At 37.8% G+C, this 12,577-nt stretch overlaps 1 protein-coding gene across 4 annotated transcripts in view; it reads right to left on the bottom strand.

The window, feature by feature from the left end:
- LOC124407976 overlaps positions 1 to 11,796 on the bottom strand; it is a 34,845-nt gene extending 23,049 nt beyond the window's left edge. Inside the window, exons 1-3 of one of the 4 annotated variants that reach the window (XM_046884594.1) lie at positions 11,398 to 11,466; positions 10,576 to 10,705; positions 10,201 to 10,337 (exon numbers count right to left, since the gene is read on the bottom strand). Coding sequence is in view for 1 of the 4 variants with exons in the window: in XM_046884593.1 (XP_046740549.1) it covers positions 10,201 to 10,337; positions 11,525 to 11,722 (335 nt within the window). In the remaining 3 variants the exon portion in view is untranslated. Of the gene's footprint in view, positions 1 to 10,200; positions 10,338 to 10,575; positions 10,706 to 11,397 lie in introns of all 4 variants that reach the window. The other 3 variants (XM_046884595.1, XM_046884593.1, XM_046884596.1) reach the window with 3 other exon arrangements.
- Between the last annotated feature and the right edge of the window lie 781 nt (positions 11,797 to 12,577).

Genomic DNA, 12,577 nt, shown 5'->3' with positions numbered 1-12,577 from the left:
TGCAGATTCTACATAGAGTTTTTTGACCGGATTTTATTAAATTTGAAATTTTCTTCCACCATATTAACATCCGCTATGTTGAATTTTGAAAATCTGATTTCAGACTCGTAATCATCGCCCCAAAAAAAAAACTTGTTAAAAAAGTTGTCTCGCAGCAAAATATAACGTGTGACTCAAAGTTTTAAACTGAACTAATTCTAATTCCACACAAAACGGAACAAGTATGATAATTAAGTATTTCATTCGCCACTGAATTCCTGTATTTGTTATACAACTCACGTGAGCTGTAATTTAAATCGTGAAATATTTAAAGGTTGTTCACTTTCGCGAGAAATCTAATTATCCAAGACTAGCCGCCTCAGTCTGAATGGCATTTTTTGTTTTATATTTGTTTCTCTCACTCCCGCTACCTTCAACCTCGTATCTCTCTCTCTCTCTCTCTCTCTAGTTTTCGCACGTGGCATTCATATAAATGGCATTGAATACATATACACAACGAAATGATTCAAAAATTCTGATATTATATCCACGAGTATCGAATCCCCCCTCGATGTGTTGTAACACCATGCTTATGTCATATACGTGCTACACACACAGACACATACACGGACAAACAACACACTGCAATCACGTTGTTAATTTTTTGTCCCACCGTAGAACCGGTAACCGGCAGAAGGTTCGATCACCGTTTACGTTCGGTTAATTCAACATACATATTAGTCATACATGCGTATGTGCGAAAAATCTATGTTTATGTAACGTCCACGTGTCGATTCTTCATATCGTCTGAAAGTCTAACTACGCAGTCGGCTTGTAATTATTATAAACAAATGCTCACGGTAAGAGAGCTTATGGTGTTGCTTTTTACCTGAATATTAATAATTATCGTTTGGATTTTTGTCTCGCGATGATGTATTTATAATATATATATATATATATATATATATATATATATATATAGATGGGTATCCACTTTGAAGGGATTGCGCTTGGCCAAAAATCGATACGACTGATTAATTTTAATATCAAGCTACGAGGATCTCTTTAAATATACTTACAAAAATCGAAGGTACCGGAATTGCAAAAAAAGTCTTCGATGTATGTCGATATTTGATTGCGTTCAATTCTTTTCTATAATCAATCTCAATTCAAAAAGTCACTCTACGCCACCATATTGGATCCACCATGATAAATTTTGAAATTTCGAGTTCAGATTCGTGATCAGTGACCTCGAATACCGATTTTAATCCAAATCGAATGACTTTTCGGACTTTGGTCCGCCATCTTGAAGTTCGAAATTTCGAGTTCAGATTCGCAATCAGCGATCTCAAAACCCCTGATTACAAACGTTTTTACAGATTGCTCCACAGCGCCTATACTTAGATTTTCCGACAGTCTATAAACGATAATGAAACGTATCGATTTTTGGCCAACCAGCTCCTTGATCTCTGCAAAATATAATCCCACGTCTCTCTTTCGAGAAATAGACACAAGAAAGAAAGAAAGAAAAAAAGAGTTCTAATTTAGTGCCGGGTACAACAAGGAGGTACAGTTAGCCTCAACCGAAATACAAATTTTCTAATTTCATATTCAGCGAGGTATCGATTACGATCCTCGATATGACGAGGCGGATACCGATCGGCGAGACTTCGAAAGAGGCGCGAGTTTGACGCTCCTGAAAAAAATTACCATAAGTCTCGGCGATTCTGTATATAATATAATATAATATAATATAATATAATACACCTTATAAACGCGGTGCAAATCGTCTCTGCGCAGCATGCCAAGCGGATGATTTTGGGTAGAGATCAAACTGTGGGCAACACATTGTGCGCACGTACACAATATACAAGAAGGTAACGATACAAGAAGGCAATGCGCGTGTGTAGACACCCGAGGCAAGTGGGCAGGGCCGTGAACAGGTGTTAATACTTTACTGTTAACAAAAAAATCTCCGACGTAGGCAAGGCGTATTATCCATACCGCCACGTATGTATCACAACCATACCCAGCAATGATCGTAAAGTCCGCGCTTACTTGGCTGCTGCAGCGATGATCGTCGCGGCTCGATCTCACAATCGGTAAATATTATAGGTATGTATATATGTATGTATATGTAGGTATGTGTGTATAGGAAAAAGGAACGAAATTTAAAACGAGGAAGGGAAGGGAAGGGAAGGGAAGGGAAGTGAAGTGAAGGGACGGGGAAGAAGGGGTTATACGACAACGGTAATCGTGAGCATCACGTTCTCGTTGAGATTTAAAAGCCTTGCGCCTGCTGCGTTATACGAACCGCATGATATAAGCTGCATGTCGTGAAAAAAAAAAAAAAAAAATTGATCCAGCGATTTGTTGAGATAAAGAATAAATTGTCAATTTTTAAATTTTAATATTCGAACGATTCGGAGATATTTTATACCCCGTCGTCGAGATCGTGTTGCAGGGTTTGATTAGAAACTAATAAGTGAGAAAAAAATGAGAAAGTACAAACTTGGACAGATTTTTCATCGCGATAACGATGTTAATTAAAGGGTAAGGTTGAAATTTAAAATCTGAGAAGTTTCGAAAGCGCTAAGGACCGATTGTTTTGCTGGCGAAACTTGAAATAACGAAATCAAACTTTGACGAAACATCAAGGTTTCGAAAGTGCGAAAACAAAGAAATTAAAAATTCTGAATGATCGAAGACTTTTGGAGAAATTTCACCACTTTTCGTCGTTCTGATTATCAGTTTTTCTCATTTTTTACACAAACTCTTCGAGTGAACGACGCTGTGTGAGAATATTTTAATTTACAGAATTTCAACTCTAACGAAAGAAACTGTATTTTTCAAAACCTTGCTCTACCGGTAACCTAAATTTTCGGAATCTTGCATTTCGGAACTTTTCAATTAGCCGTCGAGCGGCTTTCCGACAATTCGAAACGCTTTTGTTCTTTGGCAAAAGTTTAATTTCTTTACTTCAAGTTTTACCACCAAATAATTAAAAATTAGGCGCTTTCGGAACTTTCCAAATTCGGAACTCCAACCATTGCCCCAATTTTACCGATTAATTATCACCCATAATACCATACCGCTTTATCTCTTACATTTTGTCCCATTCAATTAACTTCGAATGCAACTTGTTTGCACAGTATTCGTATTTTCCAAAGAAATATTCTTTAAAATCATAATAAAAAAAAAAATATATATTCAAAAACTAGTGATTTCTGTGCAGGTATTGCTTTACGTTAATTTCACCAACAAACGCACTCTGATACTTTTGTAAGCTGTAAATTAATAACAATTTTAAACACTCTGCTACAGCAACCACTGCACACGAATCAGTATATATTCTACCTCATCTTATTATGCGATAAAAATTATTCTAATTACAAGTGCACTGTGTTAATATGGTTACGCATAATGATTTAACAATTTGCAACCAGATGACAGAATCAGTCATATATACAATTATACACACACACACACACACACACAAAAGCAAAGACTTTACGATCGGTACCTACGTTTGTAACCCAATGACTCGTATCGTTCAACTTTTTGCCGGGTTAATAGCCGCGCGTTCGGTTTTACGCTCGTATAATACACGCGTTTGTAGTATAAATACATATACATGCCCATACTTATATGTGTAATATATATGAGTAATATATATATATATATATATTATACCTTCTCTTTTTGATGTAGTATTATACTGTGTAGTATACTGCCGCTGTATATATATATATATCCGCGTATGGCGGCAGGAAATCTTCACCGTATGTAACGTTATATTTGTATAATGTTATAATACATAGGTAGATGTAAAGGTACTATACGTACGTATACATTTGCAACGATCGTTGCGGTTGATGCTGATACGAATCACTCAATTGGCATGTCGGCACTCTTGTACGTTATACATAACATACTATGAAGGAAAGAAAAATAATAAGAGGAATACGTCACGTCTACACGCGTGCAGCTATATTAGATATAAAGAAATTCGAATCCGCAGAATGCAAAATGAAAATTAATTTTTTTTTAATATATTACAATAAATCGTATAATCAATATAGATTGTAATTGATTTTCATCATTCGATTGAAAAGAAAATTTAGTCAACACGCGTTTACTTAAGACTATACCTATATTGTTTCAATTGCCTGAAGAAAATCTAATATCGCACAATAAATTATAATCACACGAAATATCTGTTATCCGGGTAGATTTAGTTTTTTTTTTTTTTTTTTTTTTTTTTTTCTTTGTCGTTTTCTTTTCTAATTGAAATAATCTTTCTTTCTCGGGTAACAGAGAATAAAAAGAAATTAGGGTAAAATAAATGATTACCCATGGATTATAAGAATTATAATATGATTTTCGTGATGTGAAAATAAGAAAGAAAGAAAGCAAAGAAAAACAAAAAAAAAAGAAGAAGAAGAAGAAGAAAACTAGAATTCCGTAGATCTTGCTTATGTATAAAATATGGTAAGAAATATCGTATATGTTATATTGAAAATAATAAAAAGTAAAAGAACCGCGTCGACGTTAAAAAGTGCAGGTTCATTGGAGAGAAAAAAAGAGCGTGAAACGCGTTATGTACCTTATTATGTACATACATAGGTATATATATATATATATACTGTTGAATACAAATAAAGCCGTCCTGGTTTACACGATGACGATGATTTTAGTACCGGGCGATGAGCGTGAAAGCCACGTGCCCGGGCGGTAATCGTGAAACTGAATGGAATTTGCAGAGTTTTGCTACGGATGTTTAAATAGTCGTTGAGTAGCTGTATTTACGCCCGCGTCGTGTGTACAACTGTACAGATATACATGTATAATACAGATGTAGGTACACGTAAGTTGCGGATGTTGAGTTAACGTTGACCAGTGGTTAAAAATAAACGATCATAATATGGTTATTGTGCGAGCCGTCCCGGCTGCTGCAGTGGCTAACTGTTTAACTCGATTATACAGTACAACCCAAACAAGCCGCCATTGTGGTGGACCAAGGGAACTGTATAACGAAGATAACTAGCCATCTTCATTGTTTAAATCGAGCGTGTAGGGACAATTGGTTATGGGTGTCGAGATGGGTTCGCGCAAGAGTGCTCATGCGTTTCTAACGCCTGTCAATTACGTTGCATCGATAATCGATTCGGCATTTTTTATTCCCGCGATTCCGCCGCCGTTCCTTTTCCTCTTATTTTCTCACCTCCCTGCTTTCAGATCTTCGTTACGCGGATTTCGAATTTATTTGGTAATCGACAAGGCGGTAATTTCTCTCTCCCTTTCTCTCTCTTTCTTTTGTACAAGAAAAACGGAATTCACTCGAGGACATTCTTTTGTCAGGTAAATGCCGACCGGAGAAATCCTTTTATACAACGCGATCATGTTTTACGCGTTTTTTCACGACGATCGAGTCGCCTGCGCATGCGCGGAGTACTCAAAAGACCGTTGTTACGTTGCGAGCATGCGCCGTTGCGAACAGATCTGACGTCACGCGACCATAACCTCCATTTCGTGCTTCGCGAAAAAACGCGTAACATACTCTTGTTGTACAAAAAATCGGGCGCGACAACGATGCAACGATTTTTCGACCCGATCGCGTATTTCCGATACTCGTCTTCGACTTTATATACGACTCGCGTTGCAAATCTAGAGTTTGCCTCCTCGTTAGACAATATACTATTGAAGATTGTTCGCTTTGCGAGAAGTGCCGGGTCGATGGATGCATCGGCCTGCTTCACCGAGAATCGTAATGGCTAACATACATATTACATGCTCTGGAAGACTAATAAGTCACGGTCCACGTATGCCTGACGTAATTAAATAATACCGACAACTCGAAGCACCGTTAGGTATATATATATATATGTATAACATATATCTATACAGACGCGATATAATATTCTAAAAAACAATGATAATCATTTCTGATTCGCATGATTACTTATATACAGTGTGAATTTCTAACGACAGATTGGTCCGGCGTCTGCTACAGTTTAGAGAGAGCAATTGTTCGCCAGGGTGACCAACCGTCATAAATTTAGACGACAGTTCGTCGCGATGTATGTAACCTCAAAAAATTTCACATCTTTCGATGTTGAACGCAACTCCCAGCGACAACTGTCAGAATTTTTGAGGTTATGTTTGTGACGGTTGGTTGCCCTGGCAAACAACTACTCTCGGATTGTGGCGCATGCGCATTGATGAATTCCGCCAGTACCTCATTTTCCAAAAGAAAAAATTAAGGACAGTGAAATAAAAACTCTGGAAAACCATATCGATAAAGGAAATAAATTAAATAAACTTATTTACCCGCTGATCGTGATAAAAGACAGAGACGAAAAAAATGCCCATTTCAGCACAAAAAAATATTCGCTTATCGTTATTTTATAATATATCAGAGCTGCAGCGGTATACCTATACAACATATAATCAGCCTATGTATGCTCGCATTAGCAAGAAGTTTAATAGCTTCTTCAAGACTATTATTATCCCAATCACTTATAAAGGCTCCGCTGAAGACCCGATCCACGTGCTTAGCACTGCAGAGCTGAAGCATTGATGCACATAACGTGACGCTGAACGAATAAAATGAGCTAATTTTCAATAGAATCTTTGAGATTTTTGGGTGAAAAAATTGTGGAATAATGTGATTTTTTTTAACTTTGTTAACAACAACTTGTTTATAATTAAAATTCAAGGTTGAAACGTTTTTTTTTCTGGATCACAGAGAGTTTCTTGAATCAGATTCAACCAAATTGATCGCCTCAGTAATTGTCTTAGATTTAACTTTCGTTTTGTTATATTTTTCATCCGACATATTTTTGGCCTGACTATACGTTCCACATATCCTTAAACATCCTTAACACAAAGTCTTTTTACGTGCACGAAAATTTTTACCAGTTTAATGGGGCATACAATGTCATACACGCGTGGCGTAAGCCTTTCGCAAACTTGCGACGACGCATCTAACGTTTATACAGTTATTCCTAGGAATAGAGATGCTCTGGCCGATGGATCGATCGGTCAGCTCGATCCACGACGATCGGCGACCCTGGAACCGCGGAATACGCGGAACGATGACCGTTCGAAATACGCACAGATCTACACGCGAGTCGTCACTCCGCTCCAATGTTTTTGCGAACAATTGCAAACTCCCATGGAGTAGCGCTGTGCTGATTGTGAAAGGAAAAGGTCAAAAACTCAGAAGGAAGTCTGACGTACTTCATCAATTTTCTTCATGGATGATAATATGTTGGACAAGTGGCAGAGGTCCGGGGAAAATGGGCCTTTTAAGGTAAATGTAGGTACCAGTTACTGACCCTGTCCCAATTCTCAACCGTTTTTCGATTGTATCTGTTCGATCATTCCAAGCATAATTTTTGATCCATGGGGCCCATTTTGCCCGGCTCTTTCCTCCATCGTCAACCATTAGACACGGACTAATTTTTCGCGCTAGCTAATTCGGCCGTTTCAAATGCGAAAACCCCCCTCAAGTTTACCTGAAAAAAATGAGGGATGCAACTTTTGAGGTAAAAATTTTTTTGCGCATATTGTCATATGTTGATACAGTAAATAGTATTCAATCGATTATATCGAAAAAAAAAATTACGCCATTATCGAGTAATCTTAAATATCTCTTGACATACAAACTACAACGTATCAGAAAATGAAAAAAATCTTTTTAGAAGCAGCAGACTGAATGACCGACTGGAGAATGCACCAGCAAAAAATAACCGATCTCTATTGGTCCGCAAGAAAGCAGGGGTGGAAACCTTCTGATCAAAACTAGGTCATGAGATGTAAAACTGAGATCAGCCAATTGCCAGTAAAAAATTTCCAAACCATCCGGAATTACTACGTCGATTATCCGTCGTGAGACCGGCACAACCCAAAAAGCAAATTCTCATTGCCGAGCGCACATAACCTCCGTAAATCACGTTTGACGGTTTGAACTTGAGGTGGCCAGCCTGCGTGAAAATACACCAAACTCGCGCATGCGCAGTTTTATTTGTCAGGTTTCGTCGTTACCGACGTTACGTCTATCGCTCGGTTGCGGGTCACCCGCTAATCCCACGAATGCGAGCTCGTCGCCCCTCCGCGCCGCACAAACGGCGAAAATCGCACGTGGGGCCCGCTGCCCCCTTCTCTATCCCCCCTCCTTGACCCCTTCCCCGCCCTTTCGCCTCTCCTCAGCACCCAAACGTACAATGGGAATTTGCCAGTCTCCGAACCCCGGCATCCACTCTTGCTGCCCTCCCTCCCTCTGACCCTCTCGTCATCCTCCCAGCCGCAGCCTTCTGATGCTGCTGCCATGCACTTGCTCTCGATGGACAGCATTCTATCCCCTCCAATTTACTGCATCGAACTATATATTTCGTTTACTCATATGCGTGCGCCATGCGGGAATGCGGCTATATAATACTTACTCTATCGGCATGTTATTATATATGTATATACACACTCAGCTCTTTGAGCATTCGAATAATAAGTTGTTCGAAAAAGCGAAACGATCTACTTGTATTGTAATTGAAAGTGTAGCGAGAAAATTTTTAATACTAATTTGAGTAAAATTTATACTATACAATTCTTATTAATATTCTTTTTTTTTTTTTTTCTTTTTTGAGGATATTCGAAAAATTTATTCCTTTACGGGTAAGAGTAAAATGAAATTTAGTTTTGTTAATTTAGAAATCAGCATATTTAGTATCGGTATACACGTTGCACTATTTTTTTTTTCAGATATAGTCACCCGTGCTGCAGGATTTTCTTACTGACTGTTACAGTAATTTAATGCTGGTGCAACGATAAAGTTACGTTAAGATTTTATTGAACTGAAAAAAATTACGCGAACTATTCAAAGAGATTATGATTTCAACGATCAGAAAATGTGGTAGATATTATGAAACTAAAAGTATAAACTTACTGACAAGTAGGTTCAGTTATGGAACGTTAGACGTATGCAAACATGATTTTCAGTCAATTAATCCCACAGCGAATCGATTTATAACCGTGAAACAAAATATATTCGTTTAGAAATCGTCGTGAAACTTCGAGAAATGAATGAACCGATTCGGGCTGTGAAAAGTCAAGTCAGTCTTTAGTCTAACTTGAGTCTCAATCTAACGGTACATTTAATCCTTATGGAACACCGAAGTTTCGAATTGTAAATATAGAACGCACTTTTGGGCTCTACTCTATAAGCTATATATTATATGGGGCGTTCCACAGTGAGATTCAATTTTTTCAGATTTTTTAAATCGAATGATTTAGAGTTAAGATTTTTCTTCAAATCACCATTTTTTAAAAATGACATTTTTCAAGAGGACAGAATAAAACTAAAACGTGAGGTTTGACCGTGAAATTTCATTTGAATAAAATACTCAGTTCGATTAAAAATTTTAAATAGAAAAAAAACAAATGGTCATTTGAAAAACAATCGTGACTGAAAACCGAAAAAATCTGAAACAAATTGAGAGTCTTCTTGTCGGCCAATAGAATTTGGAGAAAAATTGAGAACTGAATACAAAAACATGAGGTCAAAAAGTGGGTCGAGTTGAGCTGGAATGTCCCATATGAAAAAAATTGAGGTCAATATTTTACAGTAACGATCATCGATCTACGGATCTACCTTCTAACTGATGTTGATCTTCTAGGTCCGGTTTGCGAATATAACATACCAAAGGGTAGAAGATACAAATTTTAGTATAAAACTGAAACAAGTGAAACAATCTGCGACGATCTTGAAGCCTCGTTAAATTGCCTAATGCACCGGAAAATGAATAGCAGAAGATATAGGTAAAATTAAAAATCGTTTCTAAATCTGAGTCAAGCCATTATAATCTCACTGGTAAGTTGCTGAAACGTTTTGATCACTTGTCATCTCGCGTTCTACAACTGTAACCATATAATTATTCCCTGGCAATAAAAGCCCGTCACTTGTTCGAAAACTCGAACCGTACGGAATTTCAGTTTCGCGATAATATATAACCTATATAAACTTATAACGAATTATACAGTGTAACAGAGCCTGAGTTATTACAGACGGGCATATTAACAGCGCTTAGTTGTTAATCGTGTAAACACAAAACGGCGCGTAACGGACGGAGAGCGCTTCGCAAAAATAAATTGGTGCAATTTCATTATCTCTCTCTCTCTCTCTCTCTCTTTCTCTCTAGTTCTCTTTCACTCTGTTTTTCTTACCTCGTGAGTGCGGGCGCAAACGCGCTTCCTCGTTTTACCCGGAGCTGATCTGCGGCCTCGCGTGCCGCATACCGGCAGCAACGATCTTCAGCGGCTTCCTCTCTTCGGTATTGGCGTGTCTTTTTCACCGTGAAGATCTTCGTACCAGCGACAATAACGATGATGATGACGTTGATGATGACTATGATGACGATGATGATGATGATGATGGTGGTGGTGTTGGTATTCAAACGATTTAAATCGGCGTCCTTTTGTATAATTTTACATCCCCGATCACGAATCAATGAAAGAAAGAAAGAAAGGATAAAAATTATTATTTACTTATTTTTTTTAGTCCTTATTTTTTATCGTTCCAAATATTATATTTATTATTACCTATATAGGATATAACGATAGTATGTAATGCGTAGCACCGTAACTGCACACTTTGATTGTATATATTTAAGAAGAATTATACGAAAATATATCGATCCTCCCGGTGTAATGTACGTATCTAATCCAAAAACTGAACAACTATAATAAATAAATAAACAAATTAAAAAACGAACGGATATTAAATCACTTCACATCACCGCCCGAAAAAAAAAATTCGCGGCAATATATCGAATATACAACGTCGGTAATATCGCTTATATATGTATATACATATATAATATATATATATATATGTATAATATATATCTACACGTCTTCTACGTATGGTATAACGTACGTTCCTGACAGTTCAACCGTGCGATTATGCGTTTAGTAATAACGTACCGTACACAGAATCGAATATTACATGATTCCCGGCGGCTGTCGCAGGTGGAAGGAAGAGTGGGAGGGAAATTAGAAAATAATAAGATGGTAACGAAAATGGTGCGTAGGGGATGGGGGGGGGGGGGGATAAGGGGGTATCAAAAGTATCTGAAATACGCGGAGCGTCAGAAGCTCCCCGAATAATCGATCATTTATCAGGGTCCGTGTATAAAACGTGATATTATTATTATACCGATTTCAGGTCTTTGCGATCGGTTATTGCAGGACGTCGAATATATTATATCTCGTCTATCGTAACGTAGCCAGCGATATTATACGTGTATATATATATATATATATATATATATATTTATTTATGCGGGTGTAATTTGTAATTTGGTGTTTCGAAATTTTCCTATTTATATATATATATATATATATATATATATATATATGAACATATATGTATATACATATGCGTGTATAGACTCGGCACGACGGTCCTTCCGCGGCGGAGATCTTTCGTCGACTGAAGATTTCTCGATGGTCTACTTTGCTCCGGCGATCTTCCGGCACTACTACCTACCTCCGAGCACCTGTCTGTACGCCGCCGTTGGTGAGCGCTCACCTTACCTCCTTCGCCGCCGCCAGGGTGCCTCGAGGAGGAGGGGCAGGATTGCTCACGCCGACGACGACGACGGTAGGGCAAATAGCGAGAGGGCAACGACTTCCATCCTCTACTCGCCGAGGAGCTAAGGCCCGCGAACGCGCCGGGGTTCAACATATTTAACCAAACACATATGACCGAGTCAATGGAACGGAAAGGTGAGGCGAGCTTGGAGGATTCCTTTTCCTCTCTGGCCCATCTTTCTTCTTCTTCTTCTTCTTCTTCTTCTGTAACAGAGAAAAGCTTTGTGGTTATCTCACCCCCGAACAATTTCTGTTGGAGAGTCTAGACGGAAATCATTGATTCTACCTACATATATAGGTCAGTTATAGCATTCGTATCACCTTTTATTTTTCACATTTGGCTTGTTTTATTTTATGTTCTGGGCTAGAGTGTTTCATGCTATTCTACACAAATGTAAGTCTGTATAGGTATATACGCTTACGTATACATATACATATGTAGGATGTGAGAAATTTGTGAATGAGAAAAAACAAGTCGCTGCAAATCGAAGCCAATTTTATAACATCCAATAAGTAATTCTCAGACGCTGACTCATTTTCACACAGTTATATTGACGTTTTGAATAATAGGTGCATCGATTATTAATCGCGATGATAAATAATACAACGAATGCCAGTGTAACTGCGTAGTCGGAACTTAACTCCAATCATCATATATTGTGTATTGACGGATTTTGAAATTTGATAAATTTCACTCGTATACAGTTTTACGTATGGGAAATCGCAAGGTAAAAATTATATCGTCTAAAATTTGAAATTTTCTACAATAAATTGCCAACATAAAATTTACACCCGTTTCACCGCGGATCAACCGATCTCTTTCTTATCGGATTTCAATTTCAATTTCATAAACATTCATACAGTTTCGAGTCCTTTATGTTGCGAGAACTCGAGCCCTCAATATGACACCTGGTGTGTGTCTGTTGTACCAGTAATTATCTCATGAATA

The sequence above is a fragment of the Diprion similis genome, chromosome 7 (assembly GCF_021155765.1).
Source record: "Diprion similis isolate iyDipSimi1 chromosome 7, iyDipSimi1.1, whole genome shotgun sequence".
In the NCBI taxonomy this organism is placed as follows: Eukaryota; Metazoa; Arthropoda; class Insecta; order Hymenoptera; family Diprionidae; genus Diprion; species Diprion similis.
Note: the sequence above shows the minus strand (reverse complement) of the source record. Positions and strands in the feature narration are given on the sequence as shown.